Here is a 26833-nt window from a genome sequence, read left to right as displayed (position 1 = left end):
ATCAGTGTGTCCTACTACTGTCTTAGGACATGGAGTGTATAAAACTCACTCTGTTGCTTCCACCAAACCTAACAGTAGTTGATTTCATAGAAAATTGCACTCCAGAGAGCACTTCAAAGTGAACTGGAAAATGAAAAATGGAAAAACAATAAATTCGATTTTTTTCTAAACAGTGTCAGATATCTGAAATTTTGGTATGGAAATATAGGTTTTCGAATACGCTGAATCTATTGCGAGCATTCCCGAGAGCCTATCTCCCTCCGTTAAAATTTTCATCTCGGAAATGGAATTTTTCAAAAATTGCAAATTTCAATCTGCGATATCTCCTGTTATATTCGTCTGATCCAATTGGGATTTTCGGTTTCGTAATCAGCATTGATAAGGCTTTCATCCTAGCATAAAAACTCAATTTTGAAAATCTCGATTTTTTTGGGTCAAAAATGAGCAAGGGGTTAGACCCCCCTAAAATGACATATTTGCTCCTGTGCATGAAAATCAGTGTGTCCTACTACTGTCTTAGGACATGGAGTGTATAAAACTCACTCTGTTGCTTCCACCAAACCTAACAGTAGTTGATTTAATAGAAAATTGCACTCCAGAGAGCACTTCAAAGTGACCTGGAAAATGAAAAATGGAAAAACAATAAATTTGATTTTTCTCTAAACAGTGTCAGATATCTGAAATTTTGGTATGAAAATATAGGTTTTCGAATACGCTGAATCTATTGCAAGCATTTCCGAAAGCCTATCTCCCTCCGTTAAAATTTTCATCTCGGAAATGGAATTTTTCAAAAATTGCAAATTTCAATCTGCGATATCTCCTGTTATATTTGTCTGATCCAATTGGGATTTTCGGTTTCGTAATAAGCATTGATAAGGCTTTCATCCTAGCATAAAAACTCAATTTCGAAAATCTCGATTTTTTGGGTCAAAAATGAGCAAGGGGTTAGACCCCCCTAAAATGACATATTTGCTACTCTGCATGAAAATCAGGGTGTCCTACTACTGTCTCAGGACATGAAGTGTATAAAACTCACTCTGTTGCTTCCACCAAACCTAACAGTTGATGATTCCATAGAGAATTGCACTCCAGAGAGCACTTCAAAGTGAACTGGAAAATGAAAAATGGAAAAATAATAAATTCGATTTTTTTCTAAACAGTGTCAGATATCTGAAATTTTGGTATGAAAATATAGGTTTTCGAATACGCTGAATCTATTGCGAGCATTCCCGAAAGCCTATCTCCCTCCGTTAAAATTTTCATCTCGGAATTGGAATTTTTCAAAAATTGCAAATTTCAATCTGCGATATCTCCTGTTATATTCGTCTGATCCAATTGGGATTATCGGTTTCGTAATCAGCATCGATGAGGCTTTCATCCTAGCATAAAAACTCAATTTCGAAAATCTCGATTTTTTGGGTCAAAAATGAGCAAGGGGTTAGACCCTCCTAAAATGACATATTTGCTCCTGTGCATGAAAATCAGTGTGTCCTACTACTGTCTTAGGACATGGAGTGTATAAAACTCACTCTGTTGCTTCCACCAAACCTAACAGTAGTTGATTTCATAGAAAATTGCACTCCAGAGAGCACTTCAAAGTGAACTGGAAAATGAAAAATGGAAAAACAATAAATTCGATTTTTCTCTAAACAGTGTCAGATATCTGAAATTTTGGTATGAAAATATAGGTTTTCGAATACGCTGAATCTATTGCAAGCATTTCCGAAAGTCTATCTCCCTCCGTTAAAATTTTCATCTCGGAAAAGGAATTTTTCAAAAATTGCAAACTTCAATCTGCGATATCTCCTGTTATATTCGTCTGATCCAATTGGGATTTTCGGTTTCGTAATCAGCATTGATAAGGCTTTCATCCTAGCATAAAAACTCAATTTCGAAAATCTCGATTTTTTGGGTCAAAAATGAGCAAGGGGTTAGACCCCCCTAAAATGACATATTTGCTCCTGTGCATGAAAATCAGTGTGTCCTACTACTGTCTTAGGACATGGAGTGTATAAAACTCACTCTGTTGCTTCCACCAAACCTAACAGTAGTTGATTTCATAGAAAATTGCACTCCAGAGAGCACTTCAAAGTGAACTGGAAAATGAAAAATGGAAAAACAATAAATTCGATTTTTCTCTAAACAGTGTCAGATATCTGAAATTTTGGTATGAAAATATAGGTTTTCGAATACGCTGAATCTATTGCAAGCATTTCCGAAAGCCTATCTCCCTCCGTTAAAATTTTCATCTCGGAAATGGAATTTTTCAAAAATTGCAAACTTCAATCTGCGATATCTCCTGTTATATTCGTCTGATCCAATTGGGATTTTCGGTTTCGTAATCAGCATTGATAAGGCTTTTATCCTAGCATAAAAACTCAATTTCGAAAATCTCGATTTTTTGGGTCAAAAATGAGCAAGGGGTTAGACCCCCCTAAAATGACATATTTGCTCCTGTGCATGAAAATCAGTGTGTCCTACTACTGTCTTAGGACATGGAGTGTATAAAACTCACTCTGTTGCTTCCACCAAACCTAACAGTAGTTGATTTCATAGAAAATTGCACTCCAGAGAGCACTTCAAAGTGAACTGGAAAATGAAAAATGGAAAAACAATAAAATCGATTTTTCTCTAAACAGTGTCAGATATCTGAAATTTTGGTATGAAAATATAGGTTTTCGAATACGCTGAATCTATTGCAAGCATTTCCGAAAGCCTATCTCCCTCCGTTAAAATTTTCATCTCGGAAATGGAATTTTTCAAAAATTGCAAATTTCAATCTGCGATATCTCCTGTTATATTCGTCTGATCCAATTGGGATTTTCGGTTTCGTAATCAGCATTGATAAAGCTTTCATCCTAGCATAAAAACTCAATTTCGAAAATCTCGATTTTTTGGGTAAAAAATGAGCAAGGGGTTAGACCCCCCTAAAATGACATATTTGCTCCTGTGCATGAAAATCAGGGTGTCCTACTACTGTGTTAGGACATGGAGTGTATAAAACTCGCTCTGTTGCTTCCACCAAACCTAACAGTTGATGATTTCATAGAGAATTGCACTCCAGAGAGCACTTCAAAGTGAACTGGAAAATGAAAAATGGAAAAACAATAAAATCAATTTTTTTCTAAACAGTGTCAGATATTGAAAAGTTTGGTATGAAAATATGGGTTTTCGAACACGATGAATCTATTACAAGCAATTTCGAATGCCTCTCTCCTTTCGTTTAGATTTTCATCTTGGAAATGTCATTTTTCAAAAATTGCAAATTTCAATCTGCGATATCTCCTGTTATATTCGTCTGATCCAATTGGGATTTTCGGTTTCGTAATCAGCATTGATAAGGCTTTCATCCTAGCATAAAAACTCAATTTCGAAAATCTCGATTTTTTGGGTCAAAAATGAGCAAGGGGTTAGACCCCCCTAAAATGACATATTTGCTCCTGTGCATGAAAATCAGTGTGTCCTACTACTGTCTTAGGACATGGAGTGTATAAAACTCACTCTGTTGCTTCCACCAAACCTAACAGTAGTTGATTTCATAGAAAATTGCACTCCAGAGAGCACTTCAAAGTGAACTGGAAAATGAAAAATGGAAAAACAATAAATTCGATTTTTCTCTGAACAGTGTCAGATATCTGAAATTTTGGGATGAAAATATAGGTTTTCGAATACGCTGAATCTATTGCAAGCATTTCCGAAAGCCTATCTCCCTCCGTTAAAATTTTCATCTCGGAAATGAAATTTTTTTTAAAATTGCAAACTTCAATCTGCGATATCTCCTGTTATATTCGTCTGATCCAATTGGGATTCTCGGTTTCGTAATCAGCATTGATAAGGCTTTCATCCTAGCATAAAAACTCAATTTCGAAAATCTCGATTTTTTGGGTCAAAAATGAGCAAGGGGTTAGACCCCCCTAAAATGACATATTTGCTCCTGTGCATGAAAATCAGTGTGTCTTACTACTGTCTTAGGACATGGAGTGTATAAAACTCACTCTGTTGCTTCCACCAAACCTAACAGTAGTTGATTTCATAGAAAATTGCACTCCAGAGAGCACTTCAAAGTGAACTGGAAAATGAAAAATGGAAAAACAATAAATTCGATTTTTCTCTAAACAGTGTCAGATATCTGAAATTTTGGTATGAAAATATAGGTTTTCGAATACGCTGAATCTATTGCAAGCATTTCCGAAAGCCTATCTCCCTCCGTTAAAATTTTCATCTCTGAAATGGAATTTTTCAAAAATTGCAAATTTCAATCTGCGATATCTCCTGTTATATTCGTCTGATCCAATTGGGATTTCCAGTTTTATAATCAGCATTGCCAAGGCTATCACCCTAGCATAAAAACTCGATATCGAAAATCTCGATTTTTCGGGTCAAAAATGAGCAAGGGGTTAGACCCCCCTAAAATGACATATTTGCTCCTCTGCATGAAAATCAGGGTGTCCTACTACTGTCTTAGGACATGGAGTGTATAAAACTCACTCTGTTGCTTCCACCAAACCTAACAGTAGATGATTTCATAGAGAATTGCACTCCAGAGAGCACTTCAAAGTGAACTGCAAAATGAAAAATGGAAAAACAATAAATTCTATTTTTCTCTAAACAGTGTCAGATATCTGAAATTTTGGTATGAAAATATAGGTTTTCGAATACGCTGAATCTATTGCAAGCATTCCCGAAAGCTTATCTCCCTCCGTTAAAATTTTCATCTCGGAAATGGAATTTTTCAAAAATTGCAAATTTCAATCTGCGATATCTCCTGTTATATTCGTCTGATCCAATTGGGATTTTCGGTCTCGTAATCAGCGTTGATGAGGCTTTCACCCCAGCATGAAAACTCAATTTCTAAAATCTCGATTTTTTGGGTCAAAAATGAGCAAGTGGTTAGACCCCCCTAAAATGACATATTTGCTCCTCTGCATGAAAATCAGGGTGTCCTACTACTGTCTTAGGACATGGAGTGTATAAAACCCACTCTGTTGCTTCCACCAAACCTAACAGTAGATGATTTCATAGAGAATTGCACTCCAGAGAGCACTTCAAAGTGAACTGGAAAATGAAAGATGGAAAAACATTAAATTCGATTTTTTTCTAAACAGTGTCAGATATCTGAAATTTTGGTATGAAAATATAGGTTTTCGAATACGCTGAATCCATTGCAATTATTTCAGAAAGCCTATCTCCCTCCGTTAAAATTTTCATCTCGGAAATGGAATTTTTCAAAAATTGCAAATTTCAATCTGCGATATCTCCTGTTATATTCGTCTGATCCAATTGGGATTTCCAGTTTTATAATCAGCATTGCCAAGGCTATCACCCTAGCATAAAAACTCGATATCGAAAATCTCGATTTTTCGGGTCAAAAATGAGCAAGGGGTTAGACCCCCCTAAAATGACATATTTGCTCCTCTGCATGAAAATCAGGGTGTCCTACTACTGTCTCAGGACATGGAGTGTATAAAACTCACTCTGTTGCTTCCACCAAACCTAACAGTAGATGATTTCATAGAGAATTGCACTCCAGAGAGCACTTCAAAGTGAACTGGAAAATGAAAAATGGAAAAACAATAAATTCGATTTTTTTCTAAACAGTGTCAGATATCTGAAATTTTGGTATAAAAATATGGGTTTTCGAATACGCTGAATCTATTGCAAGCATTTCCGAAAGCCTATCTCCCTCCGTTAAAATTTTCATCTCGGAAATGGAATTTTTCAAAAATTGCAAATTTCAATCTGCGATATCTCCTGTTATATTCGTCTGATCCAATTGGGATTTCCAGTTTTATAATTAGCATTGCCAAGGCTATCACCCTAGCATAAAAACTTGATATCGAAAATCTCGATTTTTTGGGTCAAAAATGAGCAAGGGGTTAGACCCCCTAAAACGACCTATTTGCTCCTCTGCATGAGAATCAGGATGTCCCACTACTGTCTTAGGACATGGAGTATATGAAACCCACTCTGTTGCTTCCACCAAACCTAACAGTAGATGATTTCATAGAGAATTGCACTCCAGAGAGCACTTCAAAGTGAACTGGAAAATGAAAGATGGAAAAACATTAAATTCGATTTTTTTCTAAACAGTGTCAGATATCTGAAATTTTGGTATGAAAATATAGGTTTTCGAATACGCTGAATCTATTGCAAGCATTCCGGAGAGCCTATCTCCCTCTGTTTAGATTTTCATCCTGGAAATGGCATTTTTCAAAAATTGCAAATTTCAATCTGCGATATCTCCTGTTATATTCGTCTGATCCAATTGGGATTTTCGGTTTCGTAATCAGCGTTGATGAGGCTTTCATCCTAGCATAAAAACTCAATTTCGAAAATCTCGATTTTTTGGGTCAAAAATGAGCAAGGGGTTAGACCCCCCTAAAATGACCTATTTGCTCCTCTGCATGAAAATCAGGGGGTCCTAATTCTGTCTTAGGACATGGAGTGTATAGAACTCACTCTGTTGCTTCCACCACACCTAACAGTTGATGATTTTATAGAGAATTGCACACCAGAGAGCACTTCAAAGTGAACTGGAAAATGAAAAATGGAAAAACAATAAATTCGATTTTTTTTTTAACAGTGTCAGATATCTGAAATTTTGGTATGAAAATAGAGGTTTTCGAATAAGCTTAATCTATTGCAATCATACCCGAGAGCCTATCACCTTCCGTTAAAATTTTCATCTTGGAAATGGCTTGCGCATCGCACATCTTCAATAAAAATTATCGTAAAGCCGAAAATAGGTATCACTTATGGGACTTTGAATGTGGACACTGAGTATATTCTTGCGATTCTAGGTTTAAAAAGTCCTTATCTTTGTGTAATCCTATATGTTCATATATTTGAAACGTTGTGTCAATATAGGTAAGACTACGGCGATAGCTAATAGTAGGAATCGTAACCTTTGCACTCTTGTATATGCATTTTCCCGACAGAGTTAGCTTTTCCATGACCAGTCTCAAACTTCGAGTTCTACCGCATCCATTAGTGAATCTCCTGCATATCATGCCCCATTCAAATTCAATGCTATCGGAACCTACCAAAAACTGAATTACCTTGACAGTGTTGTTCCTCGATATAATTAATTTTAGACCTTCGTTTATAATTTTTCAGTTCCTATTTGAATTCAAGATCTGAATCTGATACATTATTTGTTGTTTTGGACTGATATACTTCGGTTCTTTCAAAGTTCATCTATAGCAGTTTGAGGGTTTCAGCGAGTGTTTAACGATGACCAACAGTGAGTATTCAAAATTTTTTGCATTATTCCTTAAAAAGTGGTTAATTTTTTTCGCGCATAAGTTCATATATATGTCTGAAGCTTTGTTTTTTCAATATAAATAGTTCAAAAATTCAACTTTTAATGAGTAAATTTAAACCTTTATAATATGACATTGTAAGTGTTTTTTATGAAAAAATATCCTCCTTGTTGCGTTCTAAGCTATCTATTTTTGTTTTTCCCTTTGAGGTTTAGACGAGGATAAATGTATGCAAATTCAGGCTTGTATCCATGAATATGCTTGCACCCATGATTGTCGTTATTATGAGGAGATAAAATACACGTCCTTTAACACTATCAGGTATTTAACAACCAACTCAACGATGTTTAATAGTCGCAATGTCAATTTACAATTAATAGCAATTATGAGTATTTCAATAGTCAGAATGAGTGGATCAAACCCAGTACAATGTAAAACGCTGAGTCTTTTCGTTGGAGAACGGTCGTAGAGAATTTTTTCGGGAATATACACACCTCTATCATGCAAGAATTCTCCATAAAATCTTGGTACCTACTTACTTTTCCGCGTCGTTTTTATGGAATGATAATAATTGAGAACTTGAAAGAGCAGATTCCATAAATTTATATCTATTTATGTAAACCCATCTATTCAAGTGATACTGTAAGGTTAATGATAACATTCTATATTATCGCCCAAACTCGTTTATTTGATTCACATTGTTCGCATCGGATGTGCTTTCATTAACAATCCGAATTGAACAATTATTGTTTCTGCCTACAGTCATTCTGTTACACCTTTATAAGGTGCTTTACGGCAGTGTTAACAGTTTTTTTGTGTTGGTTTTATTGGTGCATGGATCACATATAAAGTATAGAAAAGTATACTGGATAAACTAAGCTGAAGGTATCTGATATTCCTTTTGAAAAACAACCATATTTCGTTTGAATTTATTCTCGTCTTGATCAATAATTGATCATTATCGATCTCCAATTTTATTCTTTTATTGGAGAGTTATAGATTTCTTAGTTCTTTAGTAAGTTTTTTATTTTCTGAAGTGAATATACCTTTGTATGTTATCATTCATCCTTTATAATTGAATTTTGTATGAGGATTAATAAATTCCTAGACCAAGTGAAAATTTTTTCATTTCTTCAGATATGTCTAAAATTCTAAATAGAAAAAATGGTGCGTTATTGAACAATGCCTCAAAATGAACTGTGAAATGACATAATTAAAAATTCTATAGAAACTGCTATTTTTGGAAGAATGTTCATTACCCAATTTCACCATGGCGATATGGAATTCATTTGGTCGTAAAATGACCTATTATATGACCTACGTTCAATAGAATTCCTTCAGAAACCAATCAGCACCAACCATCTACTTTTTCAATGGCTGTAACGAGCATACTTCAACCAACTAATTAACATAGACGCTTTTCAGAATTATACGTATGAATAAAGTATAACGTTCAGTTTTTTGCATTCCTGAAGGTCAGTTGATATCATCTTGCAGATATTGAGCACATTAATATTAATCGCAGTCACTGTAATAATAGTAGATATGAATTTAAAAACTCAAAACTTACAATGAAAACGAATAAAAGAAGCATTTCCAGATCTCCTTATAAATATTTGGTTTATTGTCGATACTGGCCTGTTTTCTACTCAATCCTAGATGTTTTTGCCTAAGCGTGTTTTAAAACCCTGAACTGTAATATTCACGTCCGTTTGTATCTTGATAATAACAGCCTTACTTTCAGCAGCAATTTTCTTAAGATTGATCAGAGATTAAAAAATAACAGATATTAGAAAAGTTTGAGAAAAAAAAACAAAGAATTGAATTCATATTTTTGGAATAAAAACTTCAAGGAAATCCTGGGGAGATTAAGAGAGAACGACCGCGGAAAAAATATTACCCTGTACATTTTCATTATTATTTGCCTCGTTCAATTATGCAGAACCTTCAGCTCAAGGAATGTTTCAACTTTGAGCCAAATATTCCTAAAACTGCAGGAGCTATATAAAGGAAAAGTTATGTTATGAAGTTCATTCTTATACAGGGTCTTTCACGAGGAACCTCACCCATATTTATACGGGAAACTACTGAACGTATTTTCATGAAATTCAGCACTTATAAGTATTTCACGATGCTGATGAAATCTAAAATATTTTCAAGGCATGAGCACCTCCGGTTTTTCCGGAAATGACGTCAACTTCCGTTTTTCAAATTAGAACACCATTTTTTTATTGCGGAAATAGATTCCTTAGAAAATTTCAAGTTATTTTGATGTAACATTTTTCAGTTTTGGTTGGAAAATTCTCTCTGAGCGGGAAAATTCGAAAAAAAAATCGAAAATAGAGCTCCGCTGAAACAAGAATAACTTCGAGGTTTTTGGATGGAAAATTTTCATTTTTGGGATTTTTCAAGATGTAAAATTGATGTATCCACTTTAAAAATCGAAATCGCGATTCATGATACAGGGGTTGAAAAAATCGCTTTCAAAGTTAGGGATGACAAAATCGTGAAAAATCAATTTTTTCAAATTAGAACCCCATTTTTTTATGGCAGATATTGAATCTACGTTAAAAAATAATGTGAGTATATGCATCACACCCTTGCCCTAAAGTGGATATTTTCTGAGTTATTCACAAAAAACTGTTTTTCGTCTTGAATTTTCAGCTATTTCTTTTCCCTTCACGCCAAAAAGATGAAATTTTCAGGAACTGTTACTTAAACCATGTTTTAGATTTTACTACCATAACATGCAAGAGAAAAAATTTACAGGTTGTTCCTAAATAGATGGCGAATTTTGATTCGAATTTGTATCGGAAACCTCTTTATTTCAACTAATCGGCCATCGGTTTTCTCTCCAGTGATGAATAAATAATTCCTTATGAACCATATGCAAAAACTTAACATGTTTTACATTCTTGTTTTTTAATGATAGATATCATTAATTACATCTGCCAAATTCCTCTTTATTCAGTAGCATTTTGTGTTTACTATTAATTTGGTGATAATTCGTATTAAGTTATAAAATCGATCACTATACGTATAAATAAATGTCTAGAAATTAACGGTCAAAACTTTGAGCATCTTCTCTAGTTATAACTGCGAGAGTTTGCCATGGTTCTCCTAATAGTAACTTGAAGTCGGTTTCAAGAAGGGGTGAAAAATCTACAGCAGGGTTCAAATAACAGTTCCTGAAAATTTCATCTTTTTGGCGTGAAGGGAAAAGAAATAGCTGAAAATTCAAGACGAAAAACAGTTTTTTGTGAATAACTCAGAAAATATCCATTATAGGGCAAGGGTGTGATGCATACACTCACCTTATTTTTTAACGTAGATTCAATATCTGCCATAAAAAAAATGGGGTTCTAATTTGAAAAAATTGATTTTTCACGATTTTGTCATCCCTAACTTTGAAAGCGATTTTTTCACCCCCTGTATCATGAATCGCGATTTCGATTTTTAAAGTGGATATATCAATCTTACATCTTGAAAAATCCCAAAAATGAAAATTTTCCATCCTAAAACCTCGAAGTTATTCTTGTTTCAGCGGAGCTCTATTTTCAATTTTTTTTTCGAATTTTCCCGCTCAGATAGAATTTTCCAACCAAAACTGAAATATGTTACATCAAAATAACTTGAAATTTTCTAAGGAATCTATTTCCGCAATAAAAAAATGGTGTTCTAATTTGAAAAACGGAAGTTGACGTCATTTCCGGAAAAACCGGAGGTGATCATGCCTTGAAAATATTTTAGATTTCATCAGCATCGTGAAATACTTAAAAGTGCTGAATTTCATGAAAATACGTTCAGTAGTTTCCCGTATAAATATGGGTGAGGTTCCTCGTGAAAGACCCTGTATTGAATTGAAAATGACGTCTCTGTATGAAATTTCGCAGAGTATTTCAAGCACATTAGGCTTTGTAACTCAAAAAACAAGAACTACAAAAAGATAAAATTTTTATTCATTCAATAAACTTTTGCTAATTTCGTACTTTAAAAATACTAGTGGGATTCAAAGTTGTAAAGAGAATTTCAGGAGGACTAAAATAATTCAAATACGGTGATGATTTAATGGATCATGCCAATCCAGACTCAATTCCACTTTGACACTGGAAAATTTCCGGTTTGAATTGAAACTATTGTAAAAGCTTCTTTTGACGATATTTTTGAACATATATCAGAATGAAGAAATTTTTTTGTTATCAGTTCATGTTGAAAACAATGTACAATAGCTCATAAATATATAATCAGCATAATCAATGATTCCATCAATTTCACACCTCAACTTCAGAATAATCTATGCAAGCACTCTTGCAAAGACAGGATATCAACTTACAGGGACGTATTTGAGAATTAATTCTGGACAGTGAGTCCTTATTATATTCCCGTCAAAATATGACAAGATCTTCGAGCTGAAAATTCTCAATGGTTTCGCTTGAGAACGAACGAAAATATTTTATGATTTTTGCGTTTTCAGATCCCAAGATGCAGAACCCTTCCGAGATGCTCGCAAACCTGAGGAACTCCTTCAACAGCGGCTTGACTAGACCGCTGAAATTCCGAGAGAGACAGCTGAACAACATAATCAAACTAGTTGAGGAGAACACCAACCTCATTCTGGATGCTTTACGCGACGATCTACACAAGAGCACCCAAGAGAGCATGGTCTGCGAGATTGAAATTCTCAAGAATGACGCCCTCAACATGATCCATAACCTGTCGGATTGGTCCAAACCCAGATCAGTGGAGAAGGACTTGGTGAACATAATGGACAAAGTTCAAATATTGCCAGAACCGTATGGAGTTGTTCTAGTTGTGGGTGCCTGGAACTACCCTCTGACCCTAGCTTTATCCCCGCTTATTGGTGCAATAGCTGCCGGTAACTGCGTTATAGTTAAACCATCAGAATTGTCACCAGCAACAGCTAAGATTATAGCTGAGCTATTGCCCAAATATTTGGATACCAACTGCTACAAAGTGTTTCTGGGAGGACCTGCAGAAACCCAACAGTTATTGCAACATAGATTCGATTATATCTTCTATACCGGATCCACTAGAGTTGGAGCTATAGTTGCCCAATGCGCAGCCAAGAATTTAACACCCACAACCCTAGAACTAGGAGGTAAAAGCCCTTGCTACTTGGATTCAACGGTTGATATGGACATTGCGGCTGCAAGAATCTTCTGGGGCAAAGCACTCAATTCAGGGCAAACGTGCATAGCACCAGATTACGTTTTATGTTCTCAGGAAGTCGAAAAAAAATTTATAGAAGCTTTCAAGAAGGCCCAGAAGACGCAGTTTGGCGAAGATATGAAAGATTCGCCTGATTATTGCAGAATAATCAACAATAATCATTTCAACAGACTCGTGGGACTTCTGGAGGGACAAGAAATAGCCCATGGGGGACACCACGATGCCAGTCAGCGCTACATCGAACCAACCATTTGTGTCAACGTCGATCCTAACAGTCCACTAATGAAAGATGAGATATTTGGACCTATTTTGCCTATCATAAGGGTGAATAACGCAGCTGAGGCTATTTCTTTCATTAACGCTAGGGAAAAACCACTGGCCCTTTATGTTTTTTCCAATGACAAGAGTCTGGTTAATCTTTTCGAGGAGCAAACCTCCAGTGGTGGTGTTTGCGTCAATGATACCATCATGCATTTCGCTTGCGACGCTCTACCGTTTGGAGGGGTTGGTAACAGTGGTTTGGGGGCATATCACGGAAAGTTCTCCTTCGATACTTTCTCCCATCAGAAGCCCATTTTGGAGAAATCGATCGACAAATTTGGAGAGATGCTACAAAGTATACGTTACGCGCCTTACAGCGAGGGAAAAATAAAAGCGCTGAGCTTATTGTCCAGAAAAAGAAAACTTCCAATTCCTAGAGAATACATTTCACATATACTGTTGGTTGTTTTTGGTTTCTTTGTTTGTTATTTATATTTCATGATTATGGGCAAGCATTGTTGAATCCTCAGAAATGAAATGTTTTGATTAAAATAAGCGGATGACCTGACTAATATATCGAATACGTGATTATGAAGGTTATGGCGAAGAAACAGAAAGCAGTCACCACGGATTGAATATAATAATTAACTGATCGTTGAACATATTTATGGAAAAGAAATTTTCGTATACTAAAGTACTTGTTTTTTAATTCCATACACATTAGGAATATTTTAATTATATGTATAAGTAAATATAATACGTGTTTCAAACTCCCTGATCTTTTTATAAATACCTACATTACATATTTGTACAGCCATGAACAACCAAAACACTATTCTTAATAAACCAGCACCAGAATAAAAGTAAATGCATTTTTGTTGGATCTTTGGTTATAAAACCTATAATAAATATTATTTTTTTTATTCCTGAAGATGACAGTGAAGTTTCAGAAGGAATTATTATTAGAGTTCAGTAAATTCAAAATCAAAAGTCTGAATTCTAAGATAACTACAAGTTAAAACTGGCAAGTCGAAGTTGAAGCTTTCAAGTAAGATTTTCTGAGATAAAATTGCTCTTTCACTAGGTTTTGCAATAAAATAATGTCCTGTTCCGGACCTAAGACCCAAAAATGGGATTCTAATCTGCTCCAGAACTTTGAGAAAAATATTGCGAATTGACCTTATAGATATATCGAAGCAGAAATGATTTCAAATGTTCAAACGCTTCAAAATATGCATTAGGGGCTTTTCGAGAGAGTTGACAATTTGTTTGGGAGTTCGAAAGAATAGCTATTTTCAAGAATTATATATATTGGCAGCTATTACTTTTAGCTGTAACTGAAAACTGAACAGAACAGTTAACCCCAAACTATAAAATTGACGTCGGAGGCACGAAATTCTTTGATTCGTTTTTGGAATTCTCACATCCAAAATTCAAGCTGAAATATGTGTGAAAACTAAGTTCCAGAATTTCCTAACAGTGCAGCAAACATAAATTTCTCCCCACGATCAATTTGGTTGGTTGCCCTGTCGGCCTTGACAAGTGTTGGACAAGTGTCACGTTTGAATTCTTGTGGTTATGTTTTGACAATTTTTTCTTCTGATAAGATGTACTTTCCAACAGTTTTTCATTCTTCAAAAAATAACGTGTAACAATTAGTGGTTCAAAATGAATATCGGAACTGGAAGCAGACATAATAACGATTTGCAGTATGTGACTTTCAATCAGGACCAATGTAATTGAAACGTATGAACTATTGTCCCGAAAATTAATTTAAATCTCGTCTTGCAGCTTGTTTTGCCTGTGCTACAACTACAGGTTTTAGAATCTTCAAATGTGAACCGCTAAAGGAAAGGCTGAAACATGACTTTGCTAATGGAGGTCTTGGGTTCATAGAAATGCTATTTAATTCTAATTATTTAGCAATAGTGGGTGGCAGTGAAAGACCTTTATATCCCTCAAACAGAGTTCAGATATGGGAAGATCTAACCAAAAATGTGATGCTCAAATTAGAATTCAACTACCCTGTGCTAGGCGTGAGACTCCGTAGGGATAGAATCGTTGTAGTTATGGAAAAAATGATTAAAGTATTCACTTTCACTCAAAATCCAACACAACTTCACATTTTTGAAACACACAGTAACCCGAAAGGTTTGTGTGCATTATGTCCTAACAGTGACAATGCTTTACTTGCTTTTCCATGGAATAAACCGGGCACAGTACAACTTATTGATCTTGCCAATGCTGATAGGAATTTTATAAACATAGGTGCTCATTCATCCGAAATAGCTTGTATGACTCTAAATAATCAGGGAACACGTTTGGCTACTGCTAGTGAAAAAGGAACGTTAATTAGGGTTTTCGATACTTCCAATGGAGAATTATACATTGAGCTACGGAGAGGAAGTAACTATGTAAGACCATAGTTTGTCCACCTTCAATATCTCGATACAAATGTTTTGTTTCAGGCAACTATACATTCTATTAACTTCAGTCATCAATCGACAAAGTTGTGTGTTTCTTCTGATCGTGGCACCATTCACATTTTTGCTCTAGATGATCCTTCACTGAATCAGCGTTCCCAATTGGCTATGTCTAGTATCTTAGCATCATATTTTTCTTCTAGCTGGTCATTTTGCAGGTTTTCAATTCCTGATTATCCAACATGCATATGTGCTTTCAGTTCAAATGATGACTATATCCATGGTAAGTCAAACTTCAGATATTTTGATTAAAAAAAAAAATTCTGATCTCCTAATTCGATTAAATCTGTGGTATACAGTAACATTGTATTCCAAGAAAATGGAGGAAGAAGTTACATTCTATTACGATATTTTTTTCAGCTGTTTGTGCTGATGGTTATTTCTACAAATTCTCTTATGACCTTCAAGGTTCCTTTACAAGGGAATTCAGTACATCCTTCTTAACCCTTAGTGAAAATACTGACAATAATTTGGCTTCAGAATGATTTCTGCCAAATTGAACATAAGTTGTTAAATGAATTTTCAAAACAATTGTGATCGCCTTTGTATTATCTGTTATATGTATTTGAAGTCTTGGAAGAAGCATTAAATTATTATCAAGCATTGTGATGTGTCCAGAGAATATATTTATTTGAATGAAAAGATTAAAAATTTTTATGTAATATTTGTTATTTTATATTTGGGAGTTACAGACTGTGGAGCATCAGTGAAGACAGAGAAAATTGAAAATAAATTTAAGATTTTATTATGTTATGTACTATAAAATTGTGATTTTTTCCCAGTGAATATGATTTAGATTCTAAAGAAAAGATATCTGTTTGCTTGTTTATCCTAGTTGGAATCTATCGAGTGTATTTCCATTTATCTGATTCAGCAATATATATATTTTTATGATGACATTGTTTGATTACCATTATCCTGTTATCACTTGAAAATCATTTTTGTACAGGGTGGTAACAAATTCGTTGCCCACCACTGCTATCTTCCAAATCAGATTAAACTGACAACTGTCAGCAAGTGTCAATCACTTATCCGTGAAGGGTAAACTACCCATTTGCGCGTGAAATTAAAATTTAGTTTAGTTTTCTTAATTTTCCTAGTTTCTCAGGAAAGATTTTCTAATTTTTCTTTCGTTTTAACCTTCTATGTAATATGTGGAATGTTAAAAAAAATTGAATGAAATGGGTTCAGCCGTTTTTACGTGTTGCGATGACAATGTAAAACGGAGATTTATAAAGAAAGACTTTTCATTTATAATTGAGGAGTGGAGGGTAGTTGAGATTTTGTGGATGCGGGAGCCCTGTGTCAGACTTGGATAGGCCTTTTGTGCCGAGGATCAGTTGTTTGCCCTGTCGACCTTCAGAGTCGAACTAAATTAATCCGGGAAATAAAAATGCTTAATTTTAAAATTTTATTATGTAATTCAAACTACGCTTTCAAGAGTGGTATTCAGAAATACTGAATCATGTTGAACAAGACTGTTATTAAAAGTTATAACATATATAAAAGGACCAAATACCATTATTTGTGTATCTACATCATGAAGATAATTTGTGCCAGTATACCCGAATGAGCTTTAGCACATGGTATATTACTCATTTATTTTCATTAACAATTTATCCAGCTTTCTGGACAAATCAGCAAGTAGCTCTCGAAATTGAACCCTCAAAAAAAATGGGCCGGTTTAAAAATACCGATCGTTTTTTTGTTTAATTTGTGCAAGATAAAAAGCTGCTAAATATTAGCGAATAGTATAGATGTGATTGTTGATCTTTTTCAATTTCAACAATTGTTTTTAATTTTGCGCTTATCCCACAGTTAATTTTCTGAGAGTAAGCCTTTCTTGTGTTTCCTATGATGGAAAAAAGTTCTCCTAAACTAAAATTTTCTTTTGATCTGAATCCTTTGGATGGTTGACTGTATGGATCAATCCCTCTTGAGTGTATACAGTTTTAGGCTTAGGGGCGGAAGGTTGACTGCATCTTCTTGACTTAAGGGACACGTGGTACCAGAGAATAACGGTCCACATACCGATGAAAATCACAGATGCGATGAAGGTAGGCACTGAAATCATTATAAGGTGCATAAGGTGGATCTTGTTCATTATAAAAACATTCAAAATATGTAAAGCTGACTCAATAATGAGTATTAATATACAATTTAGCTGAGTTTGTGACAAAATGTGAAGATAAATTACGTTATTAAAAAACAACGAAAAAAGGATGAATAATTAAAAACAAGGAAGTAAATAGATGATACAATACAATGCCAGGAGATTTTTCAATGAAGTGTTGTGGTAGTATCTACTAAAGTATCAGAATTTCTTGAGATACTCACCAACATAATTTTCAATATTAATAAAATTCAGCCCCTTGATATAGTCGTAATAGAGGAGAACTCCAATGAACATTAAACTAATGTAAATCCACATGCCCACAACAATGAAGGGTAGCATTAGTATTGGAGAGTTAGTCGCTGTGGCGTAAATGAGAATAGCCGAAGAGACTAAGAGTATCCAGCCGTACTGCATCAGTAGTTCAAGTAGGTACTTATTAGCTGAAAGAAGTGACTTTAATTTAATCATTTCTCCTAATATAAACCCGTTGATATAAAATAGCGGTCAATATCTCGGAATGAAAGATAATAAGCTGAAAACTCGTATAAACCTTCATTTTGGCGTTCTTAAAGTTGTCTCAAAAGTGTCGTTTCTGCGGCGTGTAAATTATTCGAGGTCAAAATTTGAGAAACTCTTGATTATCTCGGTTTCTGTGGCTTCAAATATATAAACATCTATTATCAAAGTTGTAGAGCATGAAATTTGCGACAATTTTTGTTTGAGCCTTTTTTTCATATGGTCAACCGTTTTTGAGATAGAGGGCGGAGAGCCTGAAGCCCTCAAAACTGTAGTTTAAGGTCAACCGTGAATCTATGCGACTTATACCTTGTATTAATTTATAAAATCGTTAATTAACCAAGTACTGGAAATTTGTATTATTTATTAGTTTTGCCAGGTTCAAAAAATGGTCATCTTTTTTGTCAAAGTGGCCTTTACATCTTTACAAAAGCAATTCTCCCCAAAAAATGAGATTTCATCATTGGTTTTGGGAATTGATCGACAAAGTATGTAACTAAATGACCTGACCCCGTATACATATAATCAATTAAGTATTCATCTCGTATCTTTGGATTTCAAGGCTTCCTCATACTGAAATTGGCCCACAAACAAGTTCCCGAATTCTCTGTTTTGCATCATTGATAATCAGGTTCTTTTGAGTGTAAACAGGTGCCAGTTTCACGGAAAGTGCGGAACCGATCAAGGATCTGAATTATATTTTGCCGTGAACAGTTTCCTTTTCAGATTTTTTATTGAGTTTTCGCTTTTTGGAGACAACTGAATTATTCGTGAGTTTCATGTGCATCTAAGTCGATTTTGGGGTCTGAATTTCATTTTGCAGAGGACAGGTTCGATTGTTTTTATTTTTTGATGAAAAAATATTTAAATTTCATAAAAACAAATGTGGTACTTCAACTTAAAAATTATAGGGATTTAGTAGTAAGTGTCTGATAGTAAAATTCAGATAATGTGCATTGAATGATGATAAAAAACATCCTTTGACTAATCACACAGCGTCAATAAACAGAAAATGTTTGAATAGTGCGTAAATAGTTCTCTCATAAATTGATCAATAAGGTTTTCGATCAGAAACCTATAAGAGTAAGTATCAGTTATAATAATTTTTTGAGTCAAGTTGAAATATGTAATGAATTTTTTTTTATATTAAGCTTTGGCAATTATAATCGAATCAATTATAAATGGGCATAAAGAAAGTCGACGATTATTCAACTTTTCATCTATCACTTGTTCAAAAATGAAGTAAAAGAACAATGTCTTGCTGAGTATAACAATACTCAGCAAGACATAGGTACCTATTGAAAGACTGCATATTATGAAACATCAATATTTTTCATTGAAATCAGTTATTGAGTAATAAACTATTGGGAATTTCAAGGGTTGAAAAATGAATATATAGGCACATCAATTATTTTGCATGCTCCAAAACTGTAACAGTTTTTGCAATCAACAAATTTGAATCCAGCATATACCTTCATGGATGAGCATGGAAAAAAGTTACATCAAGTTAGCTCCATTTCAGTCGTACCTAACTGAATAATTATGGCATATAATTCTCCATTTTCATACGAGTATCTACGTGAAAAAATTATAATCGAGGACAAACTCATCCTACTATGCTATGGATTACGATATAAAAAATGCTACTTTCCCAATAATCGTAAGTGATCTATTTGGTACCCGATGGATTTTTATTGGAATACTAATTTCGAGAGTGTACCTTGATGGAATTCTATATTATTAAACTTGTTGATTCTAATGCAGTTAGCTTGTTCGAAGTACCTATGCCTTTTTTCATAAAATTACTCATTCATGGAGGAAGATTTGAAATGTCGCAAAAAAGCAGTAACGTTAATCGATGTCAAAGATTTAGCATAGCATAGCTGTCCTATTTTTCGAAATTTCGTGTTGAAACAACTATTTCAATCGGATCGGCTCGGTTTGAAAGATACAGAGGCTGTTGAAAAACCATAAAAATGTTATTTTTAGCTCTATCTCACAAACGATTCTATCGAATGAAATGGGTACTTTGGCTGAATGCAACTCTGTTTAAAAGATCCTCAGATGTATATAAAATGAATAGTTTGATAATTGTGATGTGCAAACTGCAAAAGCAGCTGCTTAGACTCAAACCCCATTTCTCCTTTCCAGTTAAACCATGGTAGACCAATTCGATGTACTGAAGGTACTCAGGAACTCCTTCGACAACGGCACAACCAGAAACTTGAAATTCCGAAGGAAGCAGTTGAGCAATCTGCTGAGAATGGTAGAGGAAAACATGACAGACGTCGTGGAAGCCTTGGAAGCTGACTCCAAGAAGATCCACGCTGAAGCCGTGGCCGAGATCGAGGTCTTCAAAAACGACGCTCTACACATGCTGCACAATCTTGATCGATTGGCGAAACCAAGAAGCGTCGAGTCTAATTTGGTTAACATACTTTCTAAGGCAGAACTATTCCCAGAGCCATACGGAGTGGTACTTGTCATCGGGGCTTGGAATTATCCGTTGGTACTGGCCCTAACACCTCTTCTTGGAGCAATAGCTGCTGGTAATTGCGCAGTGATAAAACCATCAGAATTGGCACCAGCAGTTGCCCAGCTGATAGCAGATTTACTGCCTCAGTATCTGGATAAGAGTTGTTACACCGTGTTTCTTGGTGGACCGAGCGAATCCCACCAGTTATTGCAGAATAGGTTCGATTATATTTTTTATACTGGCTCTACAAGGGTTGGGGCTATAGTGGCACAAACAGCTGCCAAGCATTTCACTCCAGTCACCTTAGAAATGGGGGGAAAAAGCCCTTGCTTCGTGGATTCTTCAGTGGACATAAACATTGCAGCTGCACGAATCCTTTGGGGCAAAGCAGTAAACGCTGGACAAGCTTGCATTGCCCCTGACTACCTCCTGTGCACGCAGGAAATCGAGAAAAAATTCATCGAAGCCTTCAAGAAGGTCCAGAAAGAACAGTATGGTCCAAACATGAAAAGTTCAAAGGACTACTGCAGGATCATCAACAAAAACCACTTCAATAGACTGCTGAGCCTACTGGAAGGTCAAGAAGTAGTCCATGGAGGTAACCACGACGTTGACCAACTCTACATGGACCTAACCATATGTGCCAACGTGAATCCTGATAGTCCCCTGATGAGAGACGAGATTTTCGGGCCCATCCTTCCTATTGTAAGAGTTAGGGATGCCTTCGAGGCTGTCAGTTTTATCAATTCGAAAGAAAAACCGCTCGCACTCTATGTCTTTTCGAATAAGAAGAGTGTTGTGGATCTTTTCATCGAAAGAACGTCCAGTGGGGGTGTATGCGTTAACGATACCATGATGCATTTCAGTTGCGATACCTTGCCTTTTGGTGGTGTTGGTTATAGTGGGTTAGGGGCGTATCATGGTGACTTAACTTTTCACACTTTCTCTCATCCAAAACCTGTCCTCAAACAGCCGATGAATATGTGTCATGAGGCCCTAATGAATCTACGGTACGCCCCATACAACGATATGAAAATTAAGATGGTGACCCTCCTTATGAAAAAGAGACGTACTTTTTTCAGTAAACAATTTTTCTTGTATTTAATGTTTACGCTCTTTGGATGTCTGATCACTTATGTAATCATGGAATATGGGAAGAGTATAGAGTCTGCTTTCCTCTCATTGTTCAAGTGATGACGTCGCTATAATTGTGGAATTATATTGTTTCAAATCATACATGCAGTATCGAGTCCCACGACAAATTTTTTTTCGTTTGTAGACTTTGATGGACAGTGATATTACGTTTACTTACTCTGAACTGTTGTTATTCTCCAATGCAATGAAAATTTAGTACAGCAGGTTGAAAGTTTAGCATAAATGAGTATAAAAGCGATCACGAAAAATTATTATAGGTAAAGGTTGTTGAACTAGATTTTTTAATTACTGTATTCAGCAGAAACATTTCATAAGTTGCAAAAAAGGAGTTGAAATGAAAAGTGTTGATTGCGGTGTTTCAATAACTTTACATTTTTTTGGAGAAAAGTTGAAAAAATGAGAGATTTTGCATTGAGATTACCTCCCACTCAAAAATATGGAGATTTGCATCTACATAGATTTAAATTTATTCGACTTAATTTTGGGATATTCTTGATAAAGGAAAAGGTTCTATGTTGTAATCCATTCAATGTTTCAACAATCAACAATGTAAACAATGTATTATTATCTTCGAACTCAGGTACAGAATAGTCAAAGTTCATCTTACACCTAGTTGGCATTGACAAGACTAGTCGATATACCTGGAGAATTTTATGAGGGCTATAGGAAAAACTGTTGGTTGCTATTGACTTACATGGAAGAGTAGTTTTTATGTGTTGAATAAAACAGAATAATGCGTCGAGAACAATCATAATGGTTGAAAACTTTTTTCATTAGTGGGAATTAAGTTATCAATTGAATAATTAATAGGATACATGTTATATACCAAATTGGTTGATTTTCTTCATCTGTGTGAGAAAAAAATGAGCCTCATCCAATTTATCAATTTCTTGACTCTTTTGACTTATTGACCATTTTGTTGTTTTGTATAGAATTTTATGATTTTACTCTACATAGTCTAAATGAAATTATATTTGTAAATAATTGAAGTATTCATTGTACAACTGATGAAAAAATCGAATTGATATTATATTCTATAAGAGCAATGAAAAGTATAAGATCTTATATTATTTTGTTTTAGAATGATGAGTTATTATTTTTATTGAAATAAAATGTTTTTTATCATATGGAATTGCTTTTATTATCCTTAGAATATTCGAATTTAAAGCTCATTCACTCAATAGATCGATGATTTTGTTCAATTTTTAGTTGATCAATATGTTAAAAATGTTTAATTATTCATCTACCCAACCACAGATTTTAATTTCTACTTAATGCACTGCTCAAGATCTATTTGTGAATAATGTTATATTATTGGAAATAATAAACCATTAAAACTTCATTGGTGATCTAATAAACAAAAGAGTGACGATGGAAAACCCTCGAACATGATGGTTCATACGAGTCCCATAATAGCGAGGCTTGTAATTTTGATAGGAGAGCGACAGAGTGCTCAAACCTTTTGTATAAGATTTCTTATATCCTAAATTTTTCTGGAGTTGAAGCTTATCTCTTATTTCATAAAACACTTAAGGATATAGGGAATATTATGCAAAATGTAGGCATACTATATGGTTTTCCTATAAAAAGTTATTAGCATCGCAAATGTGGGACTAAATTTGGGAACCACTGTATATTATTTGAAAAATTCATTCCAATAAGAACTTCTTCGAATACCTTTGGTGCCATGTCATATAAATTTCGGATCTCTACTCACATCTTAGATCACGTTGAGATTTAATCAAGAGTGCCTCGTTACTAGATTTTTCACCATTTTCCTCATGCCTTTCCCTCTCAATATGAATGTCACTTTTCAATATTTCTAAAGTCTCTTCAGCATGGGAATATCCAAGAGTAGCACAAGTGGCAAATACTGCCGAGAATATCTGGAAAAAATCCAAAATTTCGAGCTATTTGATCATCATTTAATTGATGTGGAAACTTACAAACATCAAAATTGAAAACAGAAGGGTGCATTGTCTATGCGTTATGCAGATCCTGGAGGAATTCTTGTGGCTGAGGCTTCTTACGCCGTTTTTCAACAGGGACATCATTATACTTAGGCCTTTTGGAACGCAAAAGAAAAATACTATGACACTGTGGAAAATATTTTGCCTAGGAACATTGTGTGTTTTCGTTTGTGGGAGTTTCGAACTGGATTGATATGATACCAACTTAAATCTGGAAATTTAAAATCAATACAAGCTTGGGATCTTTCTGCGCAAGTTGGAGATGCAGACAGCCTAACACGCGGCTTGATTCAAAATTCGAAGATTACTTTGAAATCACTTTTTGTCTACCTTTTTGGTAGTTATGATATGAGTAGGCTATGGATTGCATTGAAGGGAGTAGCCTATAATCATCTGGAACAAATGGCAAAAGTTAATTAAGATATTATTGAAATATACAGGGTGAGTCTTTGACTCGTACATAAATAACAACGAAAATGGAAACGTCTGCCTGAACAAAAGGAAAAAAATCACTGTATAACAATAAATTCCACATCTAGTTGTAACGTCTTCATTTTATGTAACACAAAGAGATGTCATCAGTATTTTGCTTCCTTTTCAGGAATTTCAAACTCCCCAAACAGTCTGTTTTGCTAATATATAAGAGAGTGAAAGAAAGATATTCTAGGTATTGTTATCTTAACTATTGAGGTTGCTATTTTCATCAGACTCTCATCACTTTGTGGAATCGATATCACCATGATAGAGAACCATAGCAACTTGTGAAGTAACTGATCTGAAAGATAATATTGACTTTAGTAACAGTGTCAAATAATCAGTTTGGATGAGATTGATTTGAAAAAATTATAAATAATAAAAATCTGCAAAAGATGGAGTGGCCAAGTAAGAATGTACCTAGGGGCGGTATTTTACACCCCCAAAGAGTTAGATTCAACCCGGAAACGAAAAACTATTTGAAAAGTGAGTATACTAAAAAATAATACGAAAAGGGTAGTATCCTTGACTGAGTTCAAAAAAAATTTTTTTCAAATGTGTTCTGCAGGGTTTATCTGAATCACTGATTGAAAAATATATTGTATAGCATACAATTGAAGAAGTATAAAATCATGAACTATATAAAGACTTCAGGCTGTGTGTTATTCATGAATTGATAACTGTGTGCAGCTGTTAAATTAAATTTTTTTTGATCCACAAAACACATAGAAGCCATTTCTGTAAATTGATAAAATTTCTGAGGTGAAAGCTTCGCTTTTCATTACAGGAATTCAGCTGAAAGCTATTTTCCATTCGAATGATGCAGGGCTCTTTACAATAATAGTCACTCTGAATTAGACCTGACAACGGGTTATTTCATTTGAATATATCGCATTAATTTTCATGACACATTGCTATGAACCCTGTTCCGAGTTATATCAACTCTTTACATTAACCATTAGAAGGTAATAACATCAATATTGGGCTGCTATAATGAATAATCTAAATAGTAGTTGAACATATATCAAGATCCGAAATAAATGGTGATTATTTTGTGATTAGTGTTTTAAATGATTATTTTGATCGAGGAATAATTGCAGGCAAGGTCAAGAAATGATTCTCTATCTATATGTCTTGGATTATACTCAAATCACAAGAGGTTTCGAGTTGAATTCTTGTTGGCGAAGGTTGAAAAAGGTCGTCTTTTGTGAATTCAAAGGAAATATGTGAATGAGATAGGGGAAATAATTCAGATTTTACTGATCCAACTGAATTTGAAGGCATAAGCCTCTTTTATAACCTTCAAAACGTTATTTTAAATTTTATCGGATGTATATTTTTGGATTTTTTGTCAGCGGTCGAAAACTCTTGACCTTCCCTCATTTTTCGACACCTTTCAGTACTCATGGATGAGAGCAAAATGGCCATGGCTCAGAGGAAGAAGAGCGAGTACAACCTGAGAGATTACGAGTCGACACCAACGACCAGAAGATCGACGAAGAAGAGACTGCCAAAAGTTACCATCAGGCCCGGTTCTTCCAAGAGGAGAAGCTACGATAGCATCATCAAATCTGGCGCCTTGGAGAGGGAGGCGTTCGTTCCAAAGCCATTAATCAACCGGGAAGTGGAGAAAAGAAGGCTCCAGGACTCGATGACCTACGGCCAAAACGGACCGCCAAAACCCGTTGTCAAAAAACCCGTCAAGAAGCCGGAGAAATTCAAGCCATTGAACAGGTTTGATCAATGTGAGTTGCCACGACTCAGAATTTAGGAAAATGCCTTAGAAAAAGGAGAAATTTTTGACATAGAAAATGTGTTAAATCACAAGTGTCACCTGTGAGACGAAACACAAGTGTCATCTGTGTGCGAAGCATAAGTGTCACCTATGTGACGATCGTTGATCCAAGAAAATTTATACCACTCACAGAGGAGATCGTTTTACATCGATGGGAGGCATAAAGCAGCGTTCGTTCTTTACCATCGAAGATATGGCGAATTTTTTAAAAATTAAATCTACTGAATAACATTGTTATTGAAAATGTCTATTCATTTCATAACTGTAGTCAAGTAAAATTGGCTCACAATTCTAAAACTATGTTTCACATAGTTTCTGCCAATCTATAGGTACATAAATTCTCACACAATAAGAATTTTCACTGTCAAACTTCCACTTCCACACCCTTAGTTCTGAAATTGAAACTGAATTGATACATTTATATAGCTCCGTAAAATTATATTGCTGTCACAAAAGATTTAGCGACACGAAGAAATTCCCACCAGGAGATGACTCGTTTTTGTATTTTTCGTCTTATCCGAACAAAGTTTATCTTGCCACCGTTTACGACAGATTTATTTTAGCACCTATATACGGATTTCACGAAAGGAGACGTGTTTTCTACGATACTGATCCATTCTGAGAAGACAGAATGGAAAACAAACATTTCCTATCTCTTTTTCTCAGATCCACGCTGAGGTTGTCTCATCTTTCATCAGGATTCCATTCTTTCAAGATGTATTTCTCGAATGAAATGATCTGGAAAGCCATTTATTGACAAAAAATATTCTTTTCCTGAATATAAGACACACAGTGATTGTTGTCTGAATGGTTTTAAACCTCTTGAATCTATTTATAAGCGATAAAGTATCAATAAAATTTTTAATTTCACAGTGGTTCAAGAAATCAGGGAGAGGGAAGATTGGATTGCTGAAATGGCGCAGCTTGGGCAAGATAAGAAATATAAGGAAATAATCGATCTGCAGATACAGGAGAGGATTAGAGAGATGAACAGATTGGATTTAGATGGGACCGATGATTCCAAAACGCCCGGTACAACAGTCAGAAGTGGAGTGTGAATTGATTTCGAGCCATATTTGTTGAGATGTATTTTTATACTTTTTTAATTTCCTCAAATATAGTATACGAATTCTTT

At 34.9% G+C, this 26833-nt stretch overlaps 5 protein-coding genes across 8 annotated transcripts; 4 read left to right on the top strand and 1 right to left on the bottom strand.

Moving 5' to 3' along the window:
• Window positions 1–6753: 6753 nt before the first annotated feature.
• Window positions 6754–13484, top strand: LOC123317104 (aldehyde dehydrogenase family 3 member A2-like). Of its 2 annotated transcripts, XM_044903476.1 has the most exons (3): window positions 6754–6867; window positions 7117–7243; window positions 11737–13484. In XM_044903476.1, the coding sequence occupies exons 2-3, from the start codon at window positions 7234–7236 to the stop codon at window positions 13233–13235; spliced, it is 1509 nt and encodes a 502-aa protein (XP_044759411.1). In that variant the 5' UTR covers window positions 6754–6867; window positions 7117–7233; the 3' UTR covers window positions 13236–13484. The 2 variants fall into 2 exon arrangements, with proteins under 2 accessions (XP_044759411.1, XP_044759412.1); XM_044903477.1 differs by lacking the exons at window positions 6754–6867; window positions 7117–7243 and adding an exon at window positions 7939–8147.
• Window positions 13485–14276: 792 nt separating this feature from the next.
• On the top strand, window positions 14277–16090 carry LOC123317455 (WD repeat domain phosphoinositide-interacting protein 3). The gene is made up of 4 exons (XM_044904008.1): window positions 14277–14448; window positions 14505–15127; window positions 15182–15419; window positions 15557–16090. Exons 1-4 carry the CDS (start codon window positions 14382–14384, stop codon window positions 15679–15681), a joined length of 1053 nt encoding a protein of 350 aa, XP_044759943.1. The 5' UTR covers window positions 14277–14381; the 3' UTR covers window positions 15682–16090.
• Window positions 16091–16593: 503 nt separating this feature from the next.
• On the bottom strand, window positions 16594–23634 carry LOC123317121. The gene is made up of 4 exons (XM_044903507.1): window positions 23406–23634; window positions 23177–23345; window positions 17534–17752; window positions 16594–17260 (listed from the first exon to the last, which is right to left on the bottom strand). Exons 1-4 carry the CDS (start codon window positions 23511–23513, stop codon window positions 17070–17072), a joined length of 687 nt encoding a protein of 228 aa, XP_044759442.1. The 5' UTR covers window positions 23514–23634; the 3' UTR covers window positions 16594–17069.
• Window positions 18396–21774, top strand: LOC123317120 (aldehyde dehydrogenase family 3 member A2-like). 3 transcript variants are annotated; one of them, XM_044903506.1, is made up of 2 exons: window positions 18396–18598; window positions 19980–21774. In XM_044903506.1, the coding sequence occupies exon 2, from the start codon at window positions 19987–19989 to the stop codon at window positions 21496–21498; it is 1512 nt and encodes a 503-aa protein (XP_044759441.1). In that variant the 5' UTR covers window positions 18396–18598; window positions 19980–19986; the 3' UTR covers window positions 21499–21774. The 3 variants fall into 3 exon arrangements, with proteins under 3 accessions (XP_044759441.1, XP_044759439.1, XP_044759440.1); XM_044903504.1 differs by having other exon boundaries at window positions 18396–18658; XM_044903505.1 differs by lacking the exon at window positions 18396–18598 and adding an exon at window positions 18752–18911.
• Window positions 23635–24209: 575 nt separating the features above from the next.
• On the top strand, window positions 24210–26833 carry LOC123317228 (UPF0193 protein EVG1 homolog). The gene is made up of 3 exons (XM_044903646.1): window positions 24210–24389; window positions 25304–25648; window positions 26572–26833. Exons 1-3 carry the CDS (start codon window positions 24299–24301, stop codon window positions 26754–26756), a joined length of 621 nt encoding a protein of 206 aa, XP_044759581.1. The 5' UTR covers window positions 24210–24298; the 3' UTR covers window positions 26757–26833.

The sequence above is a fragment of the Coccinella septempunctata genome, chromosome 7 (assembly GCF_907165205.1).
Source record: "Coccinella septempunctata chromosome 7, icCocSept1.1, whole genome shotgun sequence".
In the NCBI taxonomy this organism is placed as follows: domain Eukaryota; kingdom Metazoa; phylum Arthropoda; class Insecta; order Coleoptera; family Coccinellidae; genus Coccinella; species Coccinella septempunctata.
Note: the sequence above shows the minus strand (reverse complement) of the source record. Positions and strands in the feature narration are given on the sequence as shown.

Coding starts and splice junctions, on each gene's coding strand:
- LOC123317121 (XM_044903507.1), bottom strand. CDS start 23,513: ATGATGTCCCTGTTGAAAAACGGCGTAAGAAGCCTCAGCCACAAGAAT. Junction 17,753..23,176: donor ATCTCAACGTGATCTAAGAT/GTGAGTAGAGAT, acceptor CACTTCTTTCAG/CTAATAAGTACCTACTTGAA. Junction 17,261..17,533: donor TAATATTGAAAATTATGTTG/GTGAGTATCTCA, acceptor TAATGATTTCAG/TGCCTACCTTCATCGCATCT.
- LOC123317228 (XM_044903646.1), top strand. CDS start 24,299: ATGGAGTGGCCAAGTAAGAATGTACCTAGGGGCGGTATTTTACACCCC. Junction 24,390..25,303: donor AACGAAAAACTATTTGAAAA/GTGAGTATACTA, acceptor GACACCTTTCAG/TACTCATGGATGAGAGCAAA. Junction 25,649..26,571: donor ATTGAACAGGTTTGATCAAT/GTGAGTTGCCAC, acceptor TTAATTTCACAG/TGGTTCAAGAAATCAGGGAG.
- LOC123317120 (XM_044903506.1), top strand. CDS start 19,987: ATGGTAGACCAATTCGATGTACTGAAGGTACTCAGGAACTCCTTCGAC.
- LOC123317455 (XM_044904008.1), top strand. CDS start 14,382: ATGAATATCGGAACTGGAAGCAGACATAATAACGATTTGCAGTATGTG. Junction 14,449..14,504: donor GACTTTCAATCAGGACCAAT/GTAATTGAAACG, acceptor CTCGTCTTGCAG/CTTGTTTTGCCTGTGCTACA. Junction 15,128..15,181: donor TACGGAGAGGAAGTAACTAT/GTAAGACCATAG, acceptor GTTTTGTTTCAG/GCAACTATACATTCTATTAA.